Here is a 26570-nt window from a genome sequence, read left to right as displayed (position 1 = left end):
TAGGACGCAGCAAGGAAAGGAAAGGAGATCCTGCAAAGGTGAACCATTTGTTTCCCTGCTGGATGGCACTAGAGACAACCCTTTCTGTCCACACTGAACAGAGGGAAGTGGGTTTCTGCCAGGGTCCTCCTCCAGTCACAGTTCTTTAACAATATCCTGCAAAGCCAGGTAGTCTCCCCTCCTACCTGGGCTGGGAAAAGAAGGCCCCATGTAGCCTCTCCTACATCTGTCCACCAAATCACTCACTCTGGGCTCTGAAGTGAGGTGCTAAGGCTTCCTGACACACATTCTGCTGCAACAGTAGAGATGGGAATAGCACCTTGAAGCAGTGGTGTCTGAAGAAAGAACTTCTCCAGTCCAGCTTACAAAGGAGCATCAGAGGCACTAATCTTGGTTCATGCTTTTTCCTGTGCAAAAACATCTCCCTAGCCAAATCCACACTGTCATCTCCCTCTGCTCCTCCCTGATCCACAGGGAACATAGATCCGGAGCAGGCACTGAAGATCTCTGCCTTCTGACATGAGTCCCTCCAGCTGCTTTGTTCCTCCAACTCGTATTTGATGTCTCTGGGCAGCTCCTCATAATCATAGCACTGTCTGTGGCCACATAAGGGATTAGATCTGAGCACCAAGCTGAATAGTTGTTGTGTTGTTAAAAGTTCTCCCTCAGGACAATGTGGGGAGGTTGAATCATTAATTAAGAAAGCATGGTGGAAAGTCCCAGCTAAAAGAGATGAGTCATTGGATTGCCAGCCCTAGGTTTGCTGCCTGCTGCATCTGTGAGATGACACCTCTCAGCTTATCAGGGATCACAAGAAGGGAACAATAAAATTCCTCTTTAGTCAGAGGACAGAAAAGCATAAGCAGTGTAGGTCCAAGAAATGACAAATAAACATGAACCAGAAAGAAAAGGGGAGAGATGGTGCCTTCCTCATATGGAACTGAGTGACCACAGAAGTGAGAAGTGGATTGATCCTGGCAGCATGGGGCAGGCAGGGAAGCCTAGCAGCATGAACAAGTGACACAGTCAAAACAGAAGGCATCTCTTTTTTGGCACTCTCCTACTTCTAAATGAACAAGCTGATAACCTTCAAAAATATTTTTAGGCAACAAAATTTCTGTTGTTTCAGACCATAGAAGTGTTCTTGCACTCACACTTAAGAGCATAAACACAGGTCCTTATGGGGTCTGTAGGACTTAACTAGTTTTCTTGTACTGGCCCAACTATGTGCTCACTGTGCTTGTCAGCTGACTCATGTAGTCCTGCGTTACCTGGTTTTCTTTCATTCTTAATGAAAACATGGAGATTTTTATAAGTCACATTCTTCACTGAGTTATACCAGGGATTTAGATAAATGAATTTTGTGTAGATAATTTCAACTCTGACAGTGGATGTGAGAAGGAGACAGATAAAAGCAGCGTTCTTACCTTGGCAGTGGCTCTGGTTCAGCCTTTTGTATCCCTGGGGACACTCCACCTGTCCATTCTCAATCACAGGGTGTGCTGGAAAAAAAACCAGAAAACAGTGTGGAACACTGGCAGTAGAGCCAGCCACCAGTCTCCTCCCTTCTCTGCCTTCCTTCCACAGGGAAAAGGCCTAGCCTTGGGTGGGGTTCTGATGACTCCCAGGTCAGAGGGAAAGGTAAGAGCAGACACATTATCCATGCAATGTCTTCCGCTTCTGGGCAAGTGCCAAACTGCAAAAGTGACCCAGAGGTGCTGCCCGTGCTCATATCTAACACTGTGTCACTTTTGTCAGTTTGGATAGCCAGGTGGCACATGACAAGGGGGATCAGAGTGAAAGGAATGGCTGAGGTCCTTGACAAGCTGCTGAAATAACAGCTCAGGCCCTGTTTATTACATTTCTTTTAATGCTGCATGTGATTTCCTGCCCCAATCCCTCTCATCAAAGAAAAATTCAGATTTCTGCTTAAAATAGTTTTGTGGGTTTCAAAATGTTCTATAACACGCACAATTAAATCTCTCCAAAATTTTTAAAGGCAAGTAAAATGTGGCCCATAAATTCCTAGGAAGTCAAATTTAGGCACTGAATTTTGGAGGAAGGAAGAGTGAATCTCAGTGGATGGGTTGGGAAGTGAGTAGGCATGGGGTGGGGTAGGAAGAACAGTACTTTGCCTAAGGTTTGGATTTTCCCGGGTGGGGTTTCTTCTTAATTTTCTGGATCTTTTGCTTGGGAAGAAGGAGTGCATGCAACAGCTAAGTGACTGCCCAGCCATATTCCAACAACTCTTAATCTCTCCTGCCTGGCATTAGTAGTTCACTCCTTGATGTCATACATAGAAAGCCCTCCATGGCAATAGTCATATTGAGGGTCTGGCAGATTCCTGCAAAGTTTAGGACAACAAATAAAGCTTGCAAAGTTTAAGAACACATTCTAGGGGCAAAGAGCAGGCATGTCCATAATTCTTTGTCCTGAACACTTGAACTCTATAAAGCAATTTAAGGCTATTCTAGGACAGTTCTTGAAAGGCAAAAGTTAGAGACCAGCCTCCTAAGATAAAGGTGCTTAGGAAATAAAAGGCAGGAGAATACATCATTACCAGTGTGTACCAGGAAGGAGAATAGAAAACCTGGTTTTCTCAGGTATATTAAATGAAGGTTTTCCACGTGTATATTGATTCTCAGCAGCTGAGTGAATGACAAAGAAAAAAGATCTATTTATCCCCTTCAACAGTTTAGTCACGAATTGTAGGCAGCAGGTGCTAACAAATATCTGGATGTTAAGGACGAGGGAGCTCCTGGTGATACTGGGAATCCCTGGATACCTTTCCAGCCTTCTGGGAAGGTAAAAAACCCTCTGGTTTGTGGGCTCCAGGCTCAATACCTCAGTGGGATTTCAGGTCCTCCCACACCATAGCTTGTGGGCTCGGGGCTGCCGACAGGCATTAACTGTGCTTGGAAGCATCTCTCATCCTTAGCACAATGTGATAACAGACACTCAAATGAAGCACCATTGTTATGTGCAAGCCCTCTGAGCGGAAGCCAAGCGTGCTGGAGATCAAAGAGCGATGATGTGTCAGAGCCATGCTCCCCCTCTGAAAAGCCTTTGCAGGGAAACAGATTCTACAGCATCCCTCCAACAGATGCTGTGGGGGAGAGGGCAAGGCAGAAAATGCCAGTGGTGGGCAGATGGGTTGCAGGTCAGTGCCACCTTAGCACTTATAAAACTCCACTTTGAAGAAACCTCACTACTTCAGCAAATTACTTGAAGCTACAGACAGATGTTTTAACTCTGCAAAGAAACCCATGTTCCCTGGAAAGAATAATTGTATTGTAACGCGAGCAGATCTCTCTGTACCAAGGAGGGAACCAAGAGAGTTTGAAGTATTGGATGGAGGTTGCTTTCTTTCTGCCAGGACCTGTCCACACGGGAAGACAGTGTGTGGCTGCAGGAGGATATAAGCTATTAACTCTCAGCTTTGTGCTTGGTTTCTTGAGTAGAGGACTATTTCCTTCCACAAGCTCAGATGTTGCTGAACGACAACAGAGATGGCCAAAACCTCCTGGAAAAAAACCAGCCTAGGACACCTAGGTTTCCTGCAAAGGGGATCAGCATCCAACCTTCTCTCATGCAGCTGGTAGGAGGTTATTCCTCTGGAATCCACCAAAAGGAAAAAGCTAAACTGATGATCAGAGAGGGCAGAAATCTGTCACATCCAGAGCTGAAGAGGCCCCAGGCTCCTGTGTCTGTCTGTCTACACTCTCTCCATCCCAGGGCCTGAGGCTAGGAATGGAGCAGCTGAGTTGCATCTGTCAGGCAGACAGATTTCAGGCTTGCTGAGGGCAGGGAGCCCTGGTTCCTGATTCAAGAGTGTGATTTCAGAACCTTGCCTCGTGGGCACTTCAGCCCTGAGGAAACTGTGCCAAACCAATGTGGTCATTAGGAGTTCCTCCTGGTTCTCCTCATTGTTTCCTCTAGCTCTCTGCAAGCTCTGCAGGCATGGGCATCCCTGGCTGGGCTCATACAAAGGAGCATGTATGCAATAAGCTCACAGGCTCAGAAAGGAGGCGAGTGTGAAGCAGCCACATCCCACCAACATCTTTGTTCTCAGCTAGAAAAATGCTTAAGTAGATCATAATATGAAAGGAAATGAATACACAGACATTGGGCAGAGAGATTTTGTTGCCTAGCAGGATGATCTTTAAGCAATTAGGCTAATTTTTCATCACTTCCAGAGAAGAGATTTTGCCCAACAGTCCTGGCTTCCCAAATACTGTCTGGAAAAGCTCAGACACTGGTGAAATGGAAAACTTCTCCTAGTGGCGGTAGCCACAAGGGTGTGAAGTAAGACAATGTTTGTTGGATGAGATATTACATTACATTAGTCCATACAATATCACTCTGTTAAAAGGGGAAGAAGTGAGCCTGTGGTCAGATGAGAAGTGAGAAAATGCCCATTTCCTGAAAGCTAGCCCATTTATTTTGACTCTTTCTATCTACCATACTTAAGACATCAACTCACTGGGAAACCTTGAGGGTAGCTGTGGTGCCTCTGCTAGTCCTAGGTTTTCTAGCACATGGGAGGTGAAAGGAGCCAGAGTGAATGGTCTCATAACACCTGGAGAAACTTGGGTGGTGGACTCAGTCAAGCCTCAGCCTGGTTTAGTGTGAAGTAGAGAGGATCAGCCTCCACTGCAGAGAGGACCTGAACTGCTGAGCTCCCTGGCAGAACAGTAGAGCAGCTTGGACCCCAAAGCAGCCTCCAGAGATGTAGTTGAGGTGCCACAACAAGAAGTAGGCTGTGGCTGTGGGGATCAGCTGAATTCTACGGCCAAATGGACATGAAGGAAAGAGGCAAGTCTGTCATGACTGCTCTCCTCTGGATGGTCTGTTCTAAGGAGGCTCAGCAATTCTTTCTGCAATGCCCCTGCAAGGGTTATGGTAGTAGGGGTGGGGAGAGCATGCACCAGTGCTACATGTGCGATACAAAACTATGTCCTCTGGCTCTACTCATGATCAGTAAAGATCTTGAAGGGGCAAAAGATGCTTGAAGGAAAAAGGCTCTGGTAATCCGTTTTTGCTATTTGGTGTTTCAGCAGAGAGATCCTCATTCTGCTGCCAAGGTGGCTTCCAACTCCAACAAGATATCTTGTGCCTAAAATCCCCAGTTCTGTGACACTGCTGTTGTGTGCTGCTATGACAATGCTGTATGTGAATGATGAGCAAAACAAGCACTATGCAGAACAAAGCAGTCCTGAAAATGCTGTGCTTTCCCAGGTTAAGCATTGCTTTCTGTGATACTGGCAGAATCTTGCAGAGGTTTCAGCTTGTATCGCCTCCTCCAGCCTTTCCTTACTGTTCCACAGACTCCCTGTGGCACGTGGTAGCAGTGGCCTCTGTAGCTTCCTTCCCATATATCCAGGGATTTTTTTCCCTGTATCTTACCCTGTCTGTTCACAGGAGCAGGCCAGGGGGGTGATTTTCAAGGGGCTTCCTGTGGCTGTTTCACTGCCTGCAGGCAGAGCGCAGGGGAGGTGAGGCTTGCAGAGCCACTTGGCGTTTCTGACCATGAGGGCTCCATGGGTGAGCTGCCACCCCTCTCACTGTGGGAGGTCTGTTAGGGGAGTGCTGCAGATGCCAAGCCAGACATTACAGGATCCAATTTTCCATTGAAATTCAGACTTTTCTCTAGGACAAAAAACTTGAAAAAACACGTGAAATGGGAATAAAAACAAAACAATAGCCTTCAAAGACTTGTTTCTTGATGCAGTTAAAACCCATAGGAGGAGAGAAAGCAGCCCAGGAAGATCTCCAGTGAGCAGAATGAGTGGGTGCACAGCCCAGCCCATGTTCAGGCTGACTGTAGCTGGAAGTAAGGGACAGGGGGCACTGAAAAATCAGGACCTGGAAAATGCAGATTTACTCCTGCACCCAAAAAGTCTGCTGTTTGCACAGAAGGGTGAGACTTGTAGTTTCTGGCAGTACTGGAGATAGTGTCCACTGATACAGGTGTTCTTCTGGAATGCTGCTGGTTCCGGAGGTGTGTGGTCTCACAGACAGGGAGGCAGTAGAAGAGCAGGGCTGTAATCCCCTCTGGACAGAACTCTCTGCTACCAGGTTCCTTTATCCCCATGTGTCTGAGAAGGGCCAAGGCTTTGGGAAAACCAGTGTCCAAATCCATACCTGCCATGGGGTATGTGTCGACCTGTAGCTCCAGTCTCATTTGGTTTAATTTCCAGAGATCATCTCTTAATATTGTTCCAACATGTTCTTTCCACAGACCTCTGTATCCTCCAAAATAACACATGGTCTGGCAGGTAAGCAGGAATAGCTCTGCCCAGCAGTGTACTTGCTACTAGCCCCACATCCTGAGCTTGCCACAGGACAGGACGTTTCTTCAGTGCAGGTTCCTCACCAGCACTGCTCAACTACTGTGCTGGTTGCTGAGCTTCCTTTCAGCCAGATCCTAGTGTCTCTACTTCAGCTGGTTCATCAGCCTCCAATTCCCTATTCCTACTATCAGTCTTCTCCAGGTTTTACTTTCCAGCTTCTGTTCCCCTACCCTTCTGTTCCAGCTTTTCAGCGTGTGCTCCATTGCTTTCTCCAAGTACTAAAGACCCAGGAGAGTCATTGAATATCTCCACCTGACTTATCCTATCTTGCAACACAACATATTTCATCCACCAGATTCTGGCCAGAGCTGAAGGACTGCAGGCACATGGCAGCATGCAGATGTCCTGCCACCCTCCAGGGTCCTGCCTCTGGCTCATCTCTTGCTTTCCTGGATCAAGCAACAACCAGCCTTTGCTCCAACAGCTCATGGAGCAAACTCTTGGCTCTCCCCCTTCTCCCAGGGCTCTCTCTGACATATCATGGGGGTGCTGTCTTTTGTTCATACTTGCATGAGCAACAGCAGCTCCCAGGAACTCCTTCTCTAGCCTGCTGGAACACCCATCTCTGCACCCACTTCTCTGAAGACACTTAACGATGTACAGCCCCCCAGCAGCAAATCACACAGCCTGAGCGTGGCCTAAGGAAACATCTAAGACTAAAGTAACACTCACTACAGAGACTCCTGGCCAGGTCAACCCTTAATTTTGAGCTCAGCTTTTAACATGGTCTCATTAGGATGTAGACAAAGCATTTGAGTGCCTTGGCTTTTCTGATGCTGAGTAAAACACAAAAAATAGCGAGGATTGGTCATGGTAAGTTTGCTCGGACAGATGCCTGCCTCCTATGCTTCTTCTCTGATGTTTTTCCGCACACAAACACGTACCAAACATGAAAGCTGCAGACGATGGAGACATCCGGACATATCCAGACTCTACTAACAATCAGTGTCTCGGGCAGACAGTCAATCCAAACAAGTTCCCCATTTGTCTAGCTCTTGCCTGGCTGCACTTCTGTACGTTTGTAAGTGTTTACACTTAACTAGCTTCTGCCATTTCTGTCTCTAGTTGTTGGAATTAAATTCCCAGTGCTGTCAAGCAAGTCTGCTCTGGTGCATGCTTCTCGCGGTAACACGAGAGCAAGGAGTTCTCTCTGAAGATCACAGTGCTAAGAAGAAAGCTGGAAACATATACTGGACATGTTATCTCTGTGCACGAGACACCAGATCACTGAACTACAGCCCAGTGACTTAGAGTGAGCACAACACAGGCCAGCAAGACCAGAAGGCAGAAGGAATGCGGGTGTGGGATGTGGTCTACAGGCAGGAAGTACACGGAACAATGCCTTCACACTGCCATGGAACTAGAAACCCTGGCAGACAAGGCACAAGGCAATGAGAGGTCACAGTGCTTGGTAGCTCTGTTAAAGAAGTAAGGTCACTGAGAAAGAACTGTTTCCCTGACTCCACTCTGGGGTCAGCTATCTTGTGTATGAAGACTACATGTCTGAGAAAGGCATGCCATCTGCCTGGGCTTCTCACTGCACAACACCTGGGCTCTCTTAGGCTGCTTCCATCATGTGTCTGCATTACAGCTCCTTGCACCAGAGCCAAAGCAGGAAGATACCTGTATATACTATTGAACAGGATGAAAATGGCTCCTTCAACTAGCCTGAGTTCCTGCCAAAATCACAAGAACCATTAAGTCTCCAAGGAGGTACTTTATCTTCCAAAGCCAGAAGGAATTTCTTGTGGCACAGAAATACAAAAGACCCACACGGATACATTTTTCGTATCTCCCTGGAATTGGTCTGAAAACAAAGCCAGACAAGCAACTGTCCACTCAGTGAAGATCAGCAGTGACAACTTGCCTTGAGTTGCTCCTGGGACACAGAGCATGTGTTTAGCTGTGAGCTGTGGAGCCTACTGGCAGCTAGGAGTCATTTCTTAAGTGCGTTTGCTCTACTGACTGGCTGACTGCAAGGAGCACATGGGGGTATTTTGTGTCTGTTTTCACATCTTAGAAGTCTGTGATTAGACACATTTTAAGCTCTAAGTCCAGCAGAGCAAATCACTGCTTGCAGCTCTGGCTGCATTCTCTGCAATCATTTGGCATCCTTGCATGGAGGAGAAAGGAGGTGCAGAGCTTTTGCAGCAATCTGCAGGCTAACTAAAGTATTAAGCAGCCCCTCTGCTTTCTAATGGAGGGATCACAGAGACACAGGTGAGAAACAGGGAGACTGCTGTGGGATGGGGAAGAGAAAGCCATGACTGGGGTTGTGAAGGTCAGGGACAAAGAAGAAGGGGCTCAGGCCTCTGTGGGGCATTTCCTTGTGTGTGCTGAACCTGCAGATCCTGGGGTCACCCCCACACCACATATGCCCAAGACTTTTTTGGGATTGGCACATGGGTGAGGGTAGGTAAGCAGCAGCATGGCCAAGGCCACAGCACAGCCATGCAGCTTGGGAAGATGACAGCAATCAGAGCTCACAAGATCTGACTGGGTTCCAGCATGCTGACAACCTCGTCTGTGATTGCAAGGAATTTGGCTCCAGTCAGCCCTACCCCTGGCTGAGGAGGAATCGAATTGAGGATAATGAGACACAAATTCAGCTCTTGGGAAAATGTGCGTAAGCAAGCAGGAAAAACTCAGAGCAGAGCTAGAAGTCACCAACACCACGCTTGCAAAACCTGCCACTTTGGATACCTACACTCTATTCAGGAGTCCAAAGTCTCCTGAACCGTGGGGTCTGTTTTCTTTAGTTCTTTGATCCAGTAATGGGATGTGATTAAGCAGGCAGGCAGCAATGAAAGGGGGCAGGGGGCAGGCAGGCAGACAAGCAGGGAAGAGGTGAGCAGCTCCCTGCCCACATTCCACGAGGTGAGTACACCTTGCCCTGCACCACATTCAGTCAGCACTGGATGCTGGAACCATTGTGCCCATGGGACTGTCTCCTCTGCAGCCAGGAGTCCTCCTGCATGGCATCTCCACCACAACACAGGATGGGACTGTGGTGCAAGGTGCCACGCTTGCCATAAAGCACCCTGAGCAGAGCAGATGAGGAATCCCCATCTCCTGCTAGATCAGTCTGTCCAGCTCCCAAGTGCAGCAGAAACAGAGCTGGACGCCCATGCCCCTGGAACGGACCCCGGGAGTGCTCCTGCCAATTGTTTGATGTAGTGTTATTTCCAGAGCCCCTGCCAAACCCGTGTTGGGCCCAGAGCAAGCTCGTAACTCTATAGGGCCAAGTCTGCAGCCTCCTCCTCCAACCTAGAACTGCGCCTCCTAAACCCACAGCTGCTTTTTTCCTGTTTCTCCCTCTGAATGGGGCTAGCATGCTGGGAACCATTGGCCACATGAGCCTGGGACCAGCACTCAATCCAGAGCACTGTTCCCTGGTGGGCTGGGGCAGCAGCTGGCATGATCCTGCACTCACCTGGGACATGCTGCCCATTCCTGAGGACCTTGGGCCAAGGAGAGCCATGTGTCATGACCCGCAGCTCTGCTCCCTGCCTTGGCTACACAAGCAGCCAAATCACTTTTGCTCATTGAGGGTTCAGGCTGTCCCTCACGCTGTCCCAGCTCCTGGCCAGCAGCAGTACTCACCTGGCCGGGGGGGACAGGCCAGGCACTGGTCCACGCCCCAAAAGAGCCCCACACTGCCACAGCAATCCTCCAGCTTGGTTAGCCCTGGTAGGGGGTTGGTGCACTGCAAAGAGAGAAGCAGATCAGGCTTCTGTGGGATGCAGAGGAAACATGTGCCCAGCTGGTAGGGCAGCAGCAAAGCCAGCACAGGGAACAACTGTCTGGGGTCAGAGGCTGGCATGGCCTTCTTGGCACAGCTCCCCACAAGGACACAGCAGGACCAGGGATGTGGACTAAGATAGTAAAAAGTTGTGCAGACAGAACCTCCCTCAACTGCACCCTTCAAAGGGGAAGGGGGCATCAAACAGAGCAGAGATGAACCAGAGATGATATCATCTGGCAAAGCCCCAGAATCAGCCCCTTGCCTGGCTGATTAGCCTGTGAAATGGGTGCACCACTCCAGCCCGGCGGGGAGCTTGTTGTCAGGCACTTTCCTCTGCTGAATGAGTCTCTCTTTCCCCCCATTCCCGGCAAGGCCCTCTGGATTACAGGCTTCCCCATCAGAGCGGAGCCGCTGGGCCCACAGGCTGGAGCTGGCCCCCGTCCAGGCACGCGTGGCCGCCTGCCCAGCGCTCGCATACCGATCGGCCGGGCTGGGCTGAGCGGGGAGAGGCAGGCATCCCCGCCCAGCCGCTCACCCTCTCCCAGGCACGGCACAGCCCAGCTGGGCGAGGTGTCAGCATAGCAAGGGTACCCCCTGCCGCCCCTACAGCATCTCTCACAGCCTCTCCAGGCATCCATGAGCATGTCTGTTCATCATCATCCTCTGCTCATATGGTCGCAGCGCTGCCATCTCCCCACAGAGAAGCAGGGCTTTTGCAGCCCCAGGTTCTGATCTCCTCTATTTTTGCACTAGAGAGCGGCTGTTTCCTGCTAGAAACGACTTGGATGGGAATGACTGAAGGATGGGATGGGAACTTGGAGCAGCACCCCCTGAAAAGGCTGGGGAGCAGTGGGGATGGGGCTGAGTCCCAGACTGCCAGGCTGGGGGTCTCTCTGAGCATGAACTGCTCTGGGGGAGCTCACAGGTGTTCCTGTGGGTGCCAAAAACCTCCAATGCTTTTCCAGTGACGCAAGAAAAACATATGGGGAAAGACAAAATAAGAAATTACGATGACTGTGGGACAGGGGTGAGAAAGTCCCTCACGTGCATTTGCTTCCCAAGCCCCAGTCGAGCTCTCCAGGAAGGCATCGTTCCATGGAAATCAGACTTCCATTTATCGTCTGAGAGGGAAAGGAATTTTCCTATGTTTTATACGTTTCCTACAATAATCGCAGAGCGTGGCTGTAAATGTTGCTATAAATAGGGCACCCTTTTAAAACCAGACTGTATGTGAAAGCCATCAAGTCTGGGCTGTGCTGCCCCAGGGCACAGCCTGGTCAGGGCAAGCCAGTGAGGTCTCTCTGTTGGATCAAAGCAAGGAATTTTTTTTCCCAAGTACTAACACATTGCTGCCTGTGCCCATGGCACCTGCAAGGATGCCCATGCTGATGCTGAACAGCTTCACAGAATAAACCACCCCCTACACCCTGAAAGCCAACGCTCCCCTACCCCAGAACAAGAAATACACCAACACTTGAAGATGACCTCTTACCTGCCCATGGAGAGCCTCCCGAAAGCACCTCCCCAGCAGCCCTGGAGCTCTCTGCTGTTGCTGCCTGCTCTCAGTGGCAATGCTGTTGCCATTCCCATGGGCATAGGTGTACCAGGGCACAGCAGCCAGCTGAGGCACCAGGACTGCCTCCACACTGTTTTCCTCCGACGCCTCTGCATCACCCCGTACCCTGGCCACCTGGTGAATTTGCACGATGGCTTCTGGAGGGTGGTTGATGTGGACATTCACCAGAGAAGGGTTCAGGGAAGCTGGAAGATGAGTTTACACCACATTTGTGACAATCTGGCAACAATTTGGCACCCAAAGAGTATCATCATGAACAAAGTCACTTGGGAAGAGAGGTAGACTGAGCCCACCAGGAAATCAAGAGGAAGACTGCATCTAAGAGAAAATACTTCTCTGGCCTAAAAGGAGGACAAAACCTCCACAAGAAACTAGGGAAACTCCTGGTCTGAAACAGCAAGCATATGGAGGTAGTGGCCTCCTCAGTCCTGTTAAAAAAATATCTGAGGAGCACACAAGTAGGAATAAAATGTGGGGTCTGGAGTCATTGGCCATGCTCACCCAGCTGGTTAGACAAGGGCAGGGTATATGTGGAGTGCCTCATGGAGCTGCCAGCTGGGGTCTTTGGGGCTCTTCCTCCTTGCTTCTTTTCCAAAGACGGAGCTGGCAGGTGGCAAAACTTCCCTGTGGAGTTGGAGGGGCACCAGCATTCATCCCGGCCCACGCAGCGCCCTCCATTTAGGCAGGGGATCTGACAGAAGTCTGCAAGGCAAAGAGAGGTCTGCTTAGAGGAGGAACTGAGACACTGGCTCTAGCCAAGGGTAGCTGGGGGACACCAGGCAGCTGCATCTGAACAGCACTAATCCCATGATGTCCCAAGGACCAGCTGCAGCACTGGGCTGGAGTCAGCCCTTGCAGCCTGGAGGCAGGCTCGGGTCCCTGCTGGGCAACACCATCTTCCCCAAGCTCTGCTAACAACTGGAGTCATGACTTGAAGAAAATGAACCCTCCCTTGGGCTCTGGGGTCACAGCCAGGCTGGGGCACCCATGTCCTGGGGGGCTGCCAAGGTGGTGTTGCAGACACAGCAGGATCTCTTGGAATGGGTTAGGAGCTATGGCAGCCATGTGTAGCCAAGTCTGCCCAATTCTTTTCACTTCTGCATCTCCCCCTCCCCACTTGGCAGGGTTTTTACTCCTAGCCCAGAAGGGAACTCAGCAGGATGGGAGAGGCAGACAGAGAGAACAGGCAGAGAGCCACATCCTCAGAGCCTGTCTCACATCCAACCTTGGCCCTGCCAGCAGTTCATGTGGGAGAAGTGTGGAGGGGGACAAAAGAATCAGGAGCAATTCATCTGCAGAGGCTCAGAAAAAGCATCCACAGATGAAACCAAAGTCATGTCCTTTCTGACCTCATCAGATGCTTGGAGCAACTCAGAGCATCTCAATGTGAACTACACTCAAGCAATGCATGGGATTCCTTGACAGATTATCCTGACTCATTTCAGTGCGAGATGAGACACTGCTGCTCCACATTCCTGGATGGCTTGTAAGGTTCATCCCAGGGGATGAACACCCATCCTGTTTCAAGTTCATTGGCTCAAGCCCAGCACCCTGTTTAGGGGGAGGAGACACATTTTTTAACTGGGACCTAGGCAGAAATTGCTGTGAACACAATCTTCCATCAGTGTCCACAACAGCAAGACTTTTCATTCTCTCAGTGTTAGAAGAATTTGAGATAGAGAGGCACTCAGAGGGCAAGTCCCAGTAAGTCCAGCATGTTGCTCCCACCAGCTGGCTCCAAAACAATGTGACCAACCCACAGCTGGATATCCCAGTGACTTGATGAGCAATCCCAATGGCTCTGAAAGGCAAGCAGTGGTTTCAGCAAGCCCTGTTTATAAGAACAGTTTGCAGCCTGCAGCCAGCTCTCCTGGCTGCCATGTGAGTGAAAGGAGAGAACAGGAGGAAATTAGGTGATGAAAGTCAGCCCCAAGACTGGATGCCAACTAAAGCAGTGAGCTGGCTCTGAGAATAAGGGGGTGGTGAGGCTTGGCTGCAGGCCTGACTCAAACACATACATCCCCTCTACCCAGGGTGAGATGGAAACAGAATCTGCTTGCCCAGGAAAGAGAGCAATGAGGCAAAGTCTGTCTTTCTACCCCAGAGAGAGAGTAAGCCCCAAAGATTCCAGAAGACATCTTCCAAGGCACTGAGAGAAGCCATAGCTTCCCCTCCCTACAGCAACCCAAGCCCTTATCCTATAGAGTCAGGAAAAGCAGGAAGAGTAGAGTGGGAAAACAGGCAAGAAAGTAGGTGCAGGACATAGGGGTGCTCACAGATGCGGAAGCCAGATTTGGGATCGTGGTCATGCCCCCCTTGGCTATAGAGAGTGGTGGTGTCTCCTTTCTCGCAGCTGTTGTAGCAGCGCCCATTCTGGCACGTCTGTTTGCAGATGGTGGGTGTGAAGACAATTTTTATCTTCCTAATCTTCTCTGTCAGGTTGGCCCCTATGAAAGAAAGAGTGCTAAGTGGAAACAGCATGTCCAGGCCAAGGGAGCTGTTATTCACAGCTCACCTCCAAAGCATTCCCAGTGCAAAGAGGGGTCCCTCCCCAAGGTGGTGGAGTCACCATCCCTGGAGGTGTTTAAGAAAAGACAGGATGTGGCACTTAGTGCCATGGCCTAGCTGACAAAGTGGTGTTATATCATTGATTTGACTCAATGATCTTGAAAATCTTTTCCAACCTAGCTGACTGCAATTCTGTCATTCTGTCTCTCCTTGCCCCTTGCTCACTCCAGCCTGTTTTTTGCTCCAGCATCTGTATGTTTGTCAACACATGGACAATGGCAAGCAGCATGCTCTGCCTGCCTAGTTGGGATGGCATAACAGTGTGAAGGAACACACATACCCTAACTTCATCACAGAGAGAGTTTTTCCACTTTAAGCAATATTATTTCTCCAGCCACATTAGTACTCAGAAGAACTGGCTGCTCTTAAACCACTGGAAGTCTTTGCACATGAACACACTGGCATCCAGAAGAGGCAGCATCAGGTCTTAAGAAAACCATTGTCTCCCTACCAGTGTCCCCTGACCTCCTGCAGCTATCTGTGGTCCTCTTCTGGTCCCTCATCATCCTCCCATATGATGGGAAATAACACTCAGAGCTCTTTGGGACTCGTAGAAAATGGTCAACAAACAGAACTATTGTATAACCAGCTGGCTTGACACCAGCCTTCCATCCCACCCCTATGGGACAGTGTTGCCCTTGCTGTACTCCCTCCGCTCCCTGTTTCAATGCCCACTTTCAGATTACAGCTTTAACCAGGTTCATGGCCCTACTCATAGCGGCTGAGGTGCCACATGGGGCCTCCTTGGGGAATCACGGCTTCAGGAGGGAACCAAGCTGCAGGAGACAACTGGCATCTGTCCTAGCTGGGGAAGCATTGAGGCTCAGCATCTGCATGTCCCAGCAGCCTGGCCTAATCCCTGCTCATGTCAGAAGGCATCAAGGCATCAGCCAAAGGGAAGAAATAGATGCTGGTTGCACAATCTGATCTTGAGAGCTGCTCAGACTGAGTAAGGTGGGAGACACCATTCCTACAGACTGAGGCAATTCCCCTTCAGGGCAGTGTGCTGGGGTGATGCTCAACATCTCTGACATGCAATTGTCATATCCCCTGGCTTCTGTCTCAAGCCATCAGCATTTTGCTTCCCTGATGTGTCCTCCTCCTCCCCTTTCTTTGCCAAGTCCAGCAATGCCCATGCTGACCTTCCTTTTTCATTCCACTGAGCAGCACAATCTTTGGGAGTCCATGGTTTCTTGGGGATCCCTGGTCATAATGTTGGCCTTTCCCATGACCCCAACAAGAAACTCCAAAAGAGTGACGGCCCTGCAGGCCTTACCCTTTGCAGACAAGGTGTGCTCCTGGGAAACAGCATGTGGGCTGCTCTGCTCGTGTCCATTCCCATTGGGGAGTGCATTAGAGGTGAGCTGGCCATTGCTGGCTGGGTAGCGCCGGACAGTCCTTGATGACCCCGTGTGCTGAGGGGAAACAGGAGAGCCAATTCTGCTCTGAATCCTGTGGAAGAAAAAAAAAGTGAACCAATATGCCTCACAAGCGACTGCACTGACCACAGTGCCTGTCCACCAATATATTTTGCAGCAACCTTCACTACCAAGCTGCCTGAGCTGCCACCTGGACACAGAGATTTATCTACCTGAGCAGGATCCCACTCCTTCCCTACTTTCAGTCATCACCATGGCACACTGATACCCTCTAGGAACCATGCCCCATGTCCTGAGCCTGACAGGACACGGTATTCACCAAGACACTCTCTCTGTACCATCCCATCAGGCTGTCCTTCCACGGGGATGCTTCATCTGCTTTGAAGAACCTCTGCCATCCCATCCTGCTCAAGATCTGTTCCTTGACCACAGCAAACATAAACAGTTCCAAATGTACTTGTTCTTATGGTGGAAGTTCTCTCAGGACCTGCCTTCCCAGCCCCAAACCAGCACTAAAAGCACAGTAATACAGTCAGAGAAGAGGCCAGACCAAGCAAATACACAAAACTTGGCCCATGAGAGTCACAAGCAAGAGAGAATGACCAAGAACTCAAGTCTGTAAGAGCAGTTACAACTTTCTGCACTAACTGCATTTATGGTTTTTTGGTACTCTCAGGGGACTAAGGACAGAGAAGTTATCCAGATCTCAAGGTCACACTTCATACACACTCTTTTATAAAGCCACGTAGACCACAAGGCAAAGCTCTTTGTGTTAAAGATCTTGATCTATTGCACTTGCTGCTATTTCCTTTTACTGACTGCAGCACTAAGCCTCCAAGAAGGTGCTCTGCTTTCCAACGAAAGTATCTCACTCTCACCTGCACCACCTGCAAGGAAAAAGGCTTAGTACAGCCAAGGGCCAAAATAGGTTGGCTGCCCACATGCTCCTTGAGTTTCTTTGAAAGTGCCAGCCCTGGATGCCTCTGTAACTGAACTTCAGTACTGACAATTCTTCTGCATACTCTGTCCAACACCTCCATCTCTGACTAAGTGGCTGAGGCACTGAAGTGCCCAGAGAGGTCTGTCCCATTCTATGGTTTTTGCCATCTTCCCTGTCACAGTCAGCACAGGAGATGTGTTACAGTGTCTACAGGGAATGCAAATTTCTAAAGCAAACAGGACTGGATGATTCAATGAGAATTGGCTGACAGCAGCTCTGCCTTGCAGACATTCCTTGGATAGCTTGGAATAACAATAAGATCTGGGGAGAAGGAAAGGGAGCTCATGCCGTGCTGGTATTCAAGCAGGTCAAGAACAACACACAAGGTAACTGTCAGCCAGTGAGTCTGAAATCAGCCCCAAACAATGGAAAAGATGACTCACAGGTCAATTAATTGGGAACTAAACAAAAGGAATACAAAGTGACATCAAGTCAAGGAGGTCTGTGAAGAACCACTCTTGTCAAAGGAGTGTATTTTCATAATTTGATAGAATTAGACACATGCACACCAACAAGATGAGAGCCTATGCTATTTCAATAAAAAAATAAACAGGGCAGTACAATGTCAATCAGGCACATGCAAAATTAATAACAAACTGGCTGTGAAACAGAACATAAAAAGTAGTTGTCACTGGGGAGGGGATCAGATGGGTTCCAGGGTGATCAGTATGATGCCTGGCACGATTTGAGAATTTCATCTGGAAATAAATATTTTTATTTCGAAATAAACATACAATCAACATTGATAATGTGTGCTGCTGACACAAAAATTTGCAATGTAGTGTATCGTGATGAGAACAGAGCAATCACACAGAGCAGTTTGGATCTCTGTGGAGGGTAAATACATCCAAGCAACATGGGATTTTAATAGAGCCAAATGCAGGATTACACTTCTAGGAAGAAGGAATGCAGGCAGCAGCTGCAGATAGTTGGAGATGATCCTGGAAACCAGCAATTCTGAAAAGATTTCAGGGCTAATGACAAGCATTTAAATATGAACTGTCAGTTCAATGCCCTGACATTAGGACATTGAAACATTGCAGGAATGGGGAGGTATTTTTGCCTCCCTACACGTCCTCATCACAGGAGGGCATATACATGCTATAGTATTATCCTAGCTGTGATGTAAAATATGTCACATCTTCTAAGGGATGTCAAAAAAAATTGAGAGAATACAGGAGAAAACATGACAGAAATAACTGATGAAAATGCCTTTCTGTAGGAAACCTCAAGTACTCAATCTCTTCAATTTAGGATAAAAAAGATGAAGAGGTGTTTTGATTAGAGGGCACAGGTTTCTCCACAGGAACAAAATGCCAGGTGTAAAGAGCTAACAACATCTGCAAACTGAAGCCAAATGATTCCTTACTAGAAAGCATGCCTACATGCAGCAGTATTGCTGTCTTCCTTCTGCAAAAACCTCAGCGTGGATTCCCAAACTCCTGATACCACCTCTTCAGGAGAGGAGAGTGTGCTGACCAAAATATTTCTTGTCTTGTTAAAATTGAGTTCTAAACTGAGATGAGCTCAGCAAATAATGTTTGTTTTTCAATAATCAGCAAGGCTAGCCAGAATAATTAAAGAGAAGTGAACCTTATTTCAGTTCCACCTCAGTCCCTTTCAGAAGCTCCCCTGAGATTCTGCAGAGTACCACCTATCCCAGATGGCCAGGGCAGCCAGGCATGACCTGCCCACACATTTCTGAGCTATTAATTCAGCCCTGCAGCCAGAAAATGAACTTCTGATGCCTGTTATGTACTGCTTTGTCATCTGGTGTGCTTCTGCTAGTTTAGTTAGTGACAAAGGAAAAGCCATATGGAACTCTAGGGAGGCTAGGGAAGAGCTACCAAGCTTTGGAAGCTCAGGCACATTTGTTCTCTGGTCTCTAGTAAGAGATCCCAAGCAAGTCCTATGGGTGAACGTGGCTGGGATTGCAAGGTCTTTTACTGCAGAGATGGAAGCACCCTGAGGAAAAGAAGTGCATTCCCCCAAACAATAGTGACTGTCTTAGTGCTCACCCTGAGTTCTGAAGAGTCACTGGGTGAAGGTGACAGGCAGCATAACACAGGGAAATATCAGCTCTTCTGCTTGAAAATCCTCACATCATGTCTACCCTTGAGAAAAGAGAGCATGCTATGTGCAAGTAGCAGGGCTTGGCTGGGCTCTATGCACTGCCTGCCTGAAGGAACTTCACCCTTTGGCTTTAGGAACATCTCTTGTCATTCCCAGGATTACCAAATTTTGTAACAAAACCCACAAAACCCCATAACAACAACATGTGAAGGGCTTTAAATAAAATAATCATTAGCATTTCAGTTACAAAGAAGAAGGGATTATATGACCTTACTACAAGGGGCAGTCCAACTTCACTAAGGAAAAACAGAGTAGGAACATTAGTCTACGGTTTGCAACACTTGAGGAAAAGTCATTCTACTGAGATCCCATTGGCAAAGCATTCCAGTGTGAGTTGAAGCAGGGAGGAGGTGTGGGGGGGTCAGATTTGCTTTGAATTAGTTTGTTTATTTGGTTCTATTCTGGGCGGATGAGCACTGGGATTTGTGGACTGAGTTGAGTAATACCATTCTAGCCTGGGCTGCAGAAATCAATGGCAAAAGGCATCTTTCCATCTCAATTTTTCATGCTGAGCAGCTGGCTCATGGTCAGGGAATACAAAACAGAGTTTTTTTCCCTCCAAACCTTCAGAGTCAGTCCATGTGGACAGACAGGGACTGGCTTGCTTGAAGTGTCTCAGGAAATACACCTGAGCTCACCACAGCAGTACAGATGTGATCAGAAGCCATTAGCAATCCCTACCCATTGGATGGATCTTAATAAACATAGGACCACAGTTTGGCCAGTTCCCAGGGATCTGCACTGCCACAGGTCCTCTCATTGGTGTGGCTGTCCTAGGGGTAAGAGTGAGGACGGGAAACAGATGGGGTAGCTCCAAATCAGCAGAGTGTGGAGCTTGTGTTACCACGCTCCATGCCTCCACCTGCTTGAGAAGAGACAGTGAAGAGGCAGAGGAGTTTGACACTTCAAGCACTATGTTCTAGTCACTTAAAGTCACATTTATATTCATTCAGTCTTACAGCCTCCCTCAACATGGTATTACTCACTTCCACTCCTTCAGCCAGGCACATGGCCAGCACAGATCTCTACAAAGAGGTAGTGGTCTCTTCCTTTACAGACAACTGCCTGGCAAGCAGCTGGTTTCCCTGCTCTTCATCCATCAGAGATGCTGACAACTTTCTCTGTGTCAGGCACAGCCTGCAGGACAAAATCAGCATGCAGACTGCTAGGACACCTCCCCTTCTGGGCTGTCCTATAGCACCTGCCTCTGGAGCTCACAGCAGCAGTGGTCCAGGACAGAACATGGGGCAAGGAAGGAAGGCAGAGGGAGAAGCATTCTCCTTCCAGAAGCACAGATGTGTATGCTCCTGCTGATTTCTACCAGCTGAAAGAGATCTCAGTCACCTTCACATGGAAAACCCTAGAGGCATTAGGTGCTTATCAAAATTAAGAGATTTGGGATAGGAGGGAGCTGTGCAGACAGACTGACCCACATCTGCAACAGTTCAAAACTATCCAATAAACACTTTTAGCTGCCAATTCTGAGGTGCGGTCAATGACCTGGATTCCCTATAAGCCCGAGGACATATGCTAGAAGTCAAGAGAAATAAGGGAGGTCTGATCCTCTACATTCTAGTGCTACATATCCCTACAGGACCCAAATAACACTTGTATTTCATTCGGCAAGGGATCCCACACAGCGCCACGTCACTTTTGTGTGTAAACGTTTTATTTTCAATGAATTTTGGTACCACTTGCACTCTGCTCTGTATTTACTTTAGTCTTAGCAGGGTAGAGAAGGTACAAAAATATTGTATACCCTGGATATCAGGGCTCTCCTGACAGTCCCAGATGAACCTACAAGCTGCCTGTTCTCTGAGCAGAACAGGTGAGTGATTTCCTTGCTGAGCTGGCAGACTCCCAGAAACTGCACAGATGGATAGGAGAATCTCTGTTTCCCGAATCAGGCACAGGGTTTTTTTAAATCCTGCCATTTCAAGATTAGATTCACACAGTCACAATAACCAAATCTAAATCACTGAGACTGAGACAATACTGTTTTCCTAACCCACTGTATATAGAAAGCATTTTCAAATCTCTATTCACTTCTGATAACCATAGTTCCCTGGATAAGCAAAAGCCAGAGGGAGTACAGGTGAGCAAACTGTTCTCTGAGTGACTTCACACTGGGCATCCTCCTTGGAGCTGGAGGTAAAGATGGCAAACTCTTCAAAGCACTTCCCTCTCCCCAGCAGCAACACCTCAGTGTTTCCTGGATTTAGCTTCTATCGGCTGCTCTTCATCCAACTGTTGACTTTGGCCAGATTGCTAGTGAGCTGGGAAACGGTGGGGCTTTTTTTTATTTGTGTAAAGGAAATGCAGAGCCAAGTACCACAAGGTTTTTCATCCAGCCTGCCTCACCCTGTCCCCCGCCAAAGCCTGACAGACCACAGCAGGGTGGATGGCTTGAGGCACTGTGGAGAGAGTGAGTCCTGGGCAGTGTGGTCAGCAGGGAGGGGCACTAACCCCAGACAAGGCAAGGGCTGGAGAGATGAGGATTGGAAATTCACTCTTCCAGCTGGAAACAAATCTTCACCATGCTGAACATCAGGGAGAGATGACAGAGACTACAGAGACCTAAGAAACAATTCTCAGAAGGGCAACAACAGCACTGGCCAAAACAAATCTGAAGATAAGCAGCTCTCAGAGAATAAACTACTTTCCCAGGGTCCAGAAAACCCCATCCCAGGGCCCAACAAGCTCCATCTCTCCAAATATAACCAGCTTGCTGCTTGGGATGCAGGTGCTGGCTCCAGGTACCCAGAAAGGACACATGCTGCCCACAAGGCTGGGAGCAGAGTCCCATGGAAGGGAGCCACTGCAGCTCTGGGAAGTCCACCCCAGCTACTACAGGCCTGCATGTGCATCTCCAAGATGAGTGGGCTCAGCCAGGACAGGGATTGAGTCATGCTCAGCCCCTGATAACCTGCCAGGGAAACAGGCAGGTTCTCCCCTGGATTTTAAATGCTGAATAGTAAACTCGGTGTCTGTCTTGTCCATCTGCCTGTCCCTCTGGCAAGATGCCCTCCCTGCCTGGGGCCACAGGGACCAAAATCAGTGATTCACTTCCCCCTTTGTAATGCTCAGCAGTTGCTAATTTTCCACTAAAGCATCACAGAAGAATGGGCAGCCTTAACACCAGCATCTGTGTCTATGAGGGAAAGAGAAGCAGCCAGCCTTGGAAAGCAGTAAATTGACTGCAAACCAGAAACTTCCCCTTTCTTGGACTCCAACTAGGTTCCTCAGTGGGCAGAAAGGATTCATGGCTCAGCTGGCAGGCCCTGGAGCACAGGAGAGGCATTGCTTAGAGAGCACTCAAGTTTATTATCAATTAGCTCACAAACATGCTGACAAGGAAGACAGCTCTGGTAAGACTCTGTGAGGAGGGGGAAAACCACACCATACAAGGCACCTGACTTCAAGCCCACACACATTATGTCCATAAATCCTGACTCAGTTTATTATGTCCAGGAGCAGCAGAAATACCACTGAAACCTGCCTGCTGTCTCTCCTGTTGTTGTCTTCAGCCCTGAAGTCTGAAGCTTATGCTCCCCAGCATTTGGTGGAAGGCAAGGGAAATTCTCCTGCACAGGGGAAGCAGCTAGCAGCATCCCACAGGCATATGACCTTTTTGGGAGAGCCAAGCAGAATCTACGTGCCATGAAGGACACAAGAATGACCTCTCAGACTTTGTGCCAGATTCACAGACACCTACAGCCAGGTGTCATGCAAGATGGGACACAAGACATAGGCACCTGGACCATCACAGGGATATCAAGGTGCAAGTCATCCAAATCTTTTCCCCCAAGACCTCTAGAGCTGCTGTTGGCAGAGTGTCACTGATGACACCCTTTGCCTTTGTGTGGGAGGGCACAAACAGCACTCACAAAGTGGGGCTGCAGGGCCAGGAACATGTGTCAGGCTCCCTGCTGCACATTATACTCTGTCACTGGCACATGCCAGTGCCAGAGCCATGTCAGTCCAGTACCCAGATGCCAGCCCTATCCCTTACCACAGCAACTAAGAAGCTCTCGCAGAGCCCACTTGGCTCTTATTTTGGGCTCTCACCTGTGCCATATTGCAGTGGTAACTCCAGCTGCCTGCTCCACTTGACATATGTGCCAGTGGCTGGCCAAGATTTCTCTGAATCTCTCACTACAAACTGTAGCAACAGATGTGCAAGTCCATGGGACAGTAGAGTCACCAGTTGTCTGCCTCATGCCACCAAGCTCAGACTCCACCAGACACCACCACCCTGGCATCTTCCTTCTTCTGAGCCCCAAAGCCGTGCCAGTGCTGCAGGGCCATCCTAGCTGGCTCCCAGCTTGCCCTGTACTGTGTGAGAACAGAGAGAGAGGGCTGTGAACTCTAATTTTATCTGTTCGGGAGTTGCCAGACACCACATACGTAAGTGAACCCTTCTAAGCTCACAGACAGCTAACAGGTTCATTTTAACCAGTCTCTTGGGATCCAATTTGCTCCTTAACCAAAGTGGCTGCTCACATGCCTCCACACAGCTCTGTGCTGACATTAAATGCCCTTCCCTTGCCACATGTGCCACACATGCCACCTGCCACTCTGTTGAGTGCTCTTCTTTGCTCTCATGTATTAGGCAGTGAGCAACTGACTCCCTGGAAGAAGTCCAACTCTCCAAGCATGGGAACAGCACCTGCCTGGCCCAGCGAGGCTGCAGAAACATGCCCTGCACAAGGGCATGGCATCAGGTGGTCACCAGGAGCTGCAGATTGTGCTCATGGTTGGATCCATCAGACCTCAGTGCTGACTCATAAAATGGCCAGAATCATGATTTCCAAATGCCAAATGTGATAAAGAGCTGTCTGCAATCTGCTTGTCTCCAGAGCTGAAGTGCAGGCCCATGCCAAAAATAAAAATGTAGCCTCTAACTGCTCTGAGCTTCAAATGGAGCCATTTGAGAGGCCCCTTTGAGATGGAGATCTGTGTGCTTGTGTGTACAGGCACAAATTGATATATTGTCCCTCTGTTTCCACAAGACACAACAGCTGTGAGCTGGGGGCCTGGCTGCCATCTAATGAAACCTGCTGAACAGGCATCAGCCAGAGAAAAGCTCAGCACTGGCTGCAGGGAGGTCACTCATCTCCCCCATAACACAGCGAGAAAACAAGCACATTTGAGTTTCATTTTCATCCTGTTGACTAGCAACACCCACCCCCTTCACTAGGCTGCCAGCTTCAAAGCCCTGAAAAAACACTTCAGCCTATTCATCCTCGCACCCACATGCACCCCTGGGAGTGGGGGGGGCAGCTGCCTGCCCACTGCTCTACACAGGACGTGGAGAGGGCTGGAAATGCCTCTCTCATCCCAGGCATGTGCGTGGGGTGAAGAGTTTGTGGCTGAACACACACACAGAGCAAGAGAGCAACAACATGAGGTGATGTGTGTAGTGCTCTCATCTGGAGAAGTGAAGGCTTTTCATCTACAGCAGGTGGTCTCCCACTCATCCTGGGAACACTGTAGATCTAAGACATATTTTAAGCAAAAATAATGGTTAAACACCCAGCAGGATGTCCTGGCCTTTGGATCTATTACCTCAGTGTTGTTAGGTCTTCTCACATCACTCCATCCCCAGCCACACACAGGATTCCTGCACCTGCAGCACTCAATCCATGAGAGCTGAGTTGGGATGTAACCTTTGCTATCCACTCTCGAAATCCATTCCCTGCTGAGGAATGAGCATCCTGGTGATTTCTAGTCTGCATTGCTCTGGTTCCATCCCTCCACTTGCTCACTAGCCAGAAGACTAGTGGCTGTCTGGGAACCAGGAGCACTCTTGGCCATGTAAGAATGATGCCTGATGGCAAAGCCAGTGATTTCAGGAGTACCATGACCATGATTCTGCTCTACACCTCTCTCATGCGGTCTTCAGTACCCACACCAAGGACTATAAGGGAGGAAGAGGTTTCACAGATTCCTCATTGAGAAGGGATGTGGAGCACTGTGCCTGCTTTGGCAACGCCTGGACTCCAACTCTGCAACAGCAGAGCTCCAAAGTCAAGGAGAAGGCAAAGCTCCAGTGTCATTATCAACCTGTCATTACATCCCTGGAATAGTTTGGCACATTGCTTTTTAGAAAGCTATACCATTGAAAAATTACCATGGCCACTCTGCCAAGGCTACAGGCAACCTAATACACTCTGCCCCATCCTGATAGCCTCAGCCTCCAAGTATGTTCCTCATCCTCCAAGGCCAACATTTGGCTCAGTTTTGCAGATGTGGGTCTGTTAACCATTCCCCTCAGCTCCCTCCCTCCCTCAGAATTCTTTCCAATTTGTCAAGATCTTTTCTGGCAATAAAGAGTACCTTGACTCAGAGCAGGAGCCCAGGGTGTACAGGGAAAAAAAACTCATTGGGTATTTTGCCTCCAAACTCCTAAGCACTGTCAGTCCCTGGTATGCAACACACGTTACCCTCCGTTGACTAATTTGCTGTTTACTTCTACCCTGAAAAATCTTAGTGTCTCCTTCCAGATTTCTTCCTTCCACAGAGGATATTTTTCCTTCAGCAGTAACAGATAAGATTTTTCCAGGCTGAATGTCTTCTTAATTCCTGCCTAGATGTTTAATTTCTGCCTAAATGAGAGCCTTCACTCAGGTGAAAAAATAAAAAGGTGGTGTGGAGAGAAAGGTACCAATCCTGCCAAGCACCAAGCACTCAGGGCAGCATTTCTCAGCATGCTTCTGAAGAATGGAAAAGAGAACAAGTAGATTTTATATGGAGACTTTCAGATCTTCATTTCAACCACTTCTTGTATCAAATCAACTCCAATTAATCTCTTGTTTCCTGCTAGCACTGGTGATTTATGGGAAACATTCACAATTAAAGAGAACAGCTTTGATTTTACTGATGTACTAGTTTAAACCAAAAAAGGCAACACACAGTCAGGTATGAGAAACTGCAGTAATCCACAGGCACAAGGGAGCCGAAAGCAAGATAGATGACAATCCTAATTCAGGCATTAGGAAAACTCTCCCCAGTATTTGATCATGGGGCCTTAGTGCTCCTCTAACAACTTTCTTTTTTATAGAACTGCTATATAAATTGCATTGTCATAAATGTCTCAAATGATATATGTATAGTATATAAAATAGGCTATAAACTGGATTTTCTGTACTACCTTACCTACCACATCTACAATGTATTTGCCCTGCACCCTGCTCTTTTGCATGGAATCTCAGATTAATCTGACAGTAGCAGCAATCTTCTATCTGTTAGAAGGAAAAGTGCATTTGAACTGGCTAAAGATTGCATTAAGCTATAGGAATGGCTCCCAAGGAGGTGCAGAAAAAACCAGGTCTAATGCAAAGACCATATTTGGAGTTTAAAAAAGGGGCCTGAAAGCCAGTTATTCTCCTGCTGCTCTGAGGGGTATGAAACCCCCTAGAAAGTAAATACATAAAACATATAAACCAAAATGGTGCTGACAGCTTTAAAGCACTAGAAAATAAAGCAACTGAATCTGGTGCCAGACTAGTGAAGGTATATAATGTGATTTAAAAATAGGAGTATTTTAATATAAGAAAAATGGCATTTACTCTCCTCTTGAGTAGCTCGAGTTTTTCCTTTAGCCCTCTCAACCACCTTGCCAAGAACTTTTGACTATGTCAAAGCAGGAAAGGGGCTGAGATCTGGAGCTTATGGAGATCTCATTGTCCTGAGTGACATATTTTCCTTTTCACATATTCTCACCCGGAGTGGCACTGGCTTTTTAGTTTCAATTTTTTAACAATGTCTCAGATATCTACTCAAAGTTGGCTTTGGATCAAGGAACGTAAATGTT

General features: G+C 48.4%; 1 protein-coding gene across 1 annotated transcript in view; it reads right to left on the bottom strand.

Annotated features, from left to right (window-relative positions):
• LTBP2 (latent transforming growth factor beta binding protein 2) overlaps nt 1–26570 on the bottom strand; it is a 70195-nt gene that overhangs the window by 23130 nt on the left and 20495 nt on the right. The window contains exons 4-9 of the mRNA XM_033062931.2: nt 15519–15694; nt 13951–14121; nt 12176–12376; nt 11591–11859; nt 9957–10059; nt 1428–1502 (exon numbers count right to left, since the gene is read on the bottom strand). Coding sequence (XP_032918822.1) covers nt 1428–1502; nt 9957–10059; nt 11591–11859; nt 12176–12376; nt 13951–14121; nt 15519–15694 — 995 coding nt within the window. The remainder of the gene's footprint in view (nt 1–1427; nt 1503–9956; nt 10060–11590; nt 11860–12175; nt 12377–13950; nt 14122–15518; nt 15695–26570) is intronic.

Source organism: Catharus ustulatus, chromosome 6, assembly GCF_009819885.2.
Source record: "Catharus ustulatus isolate bCatUst1 chromosome 6, bCatUst1.pri.v2, whole genome shotgun sequence".
Taxonomy (NCBI): Eukaryota; Metazoa; Chordata; class Aves; order Passeriformes; family Turdidae; genus Catharus; species Catharus ustulatus.
This window is presented reverse-complemented; position numbering and strand designations above follow the sequence as displayed.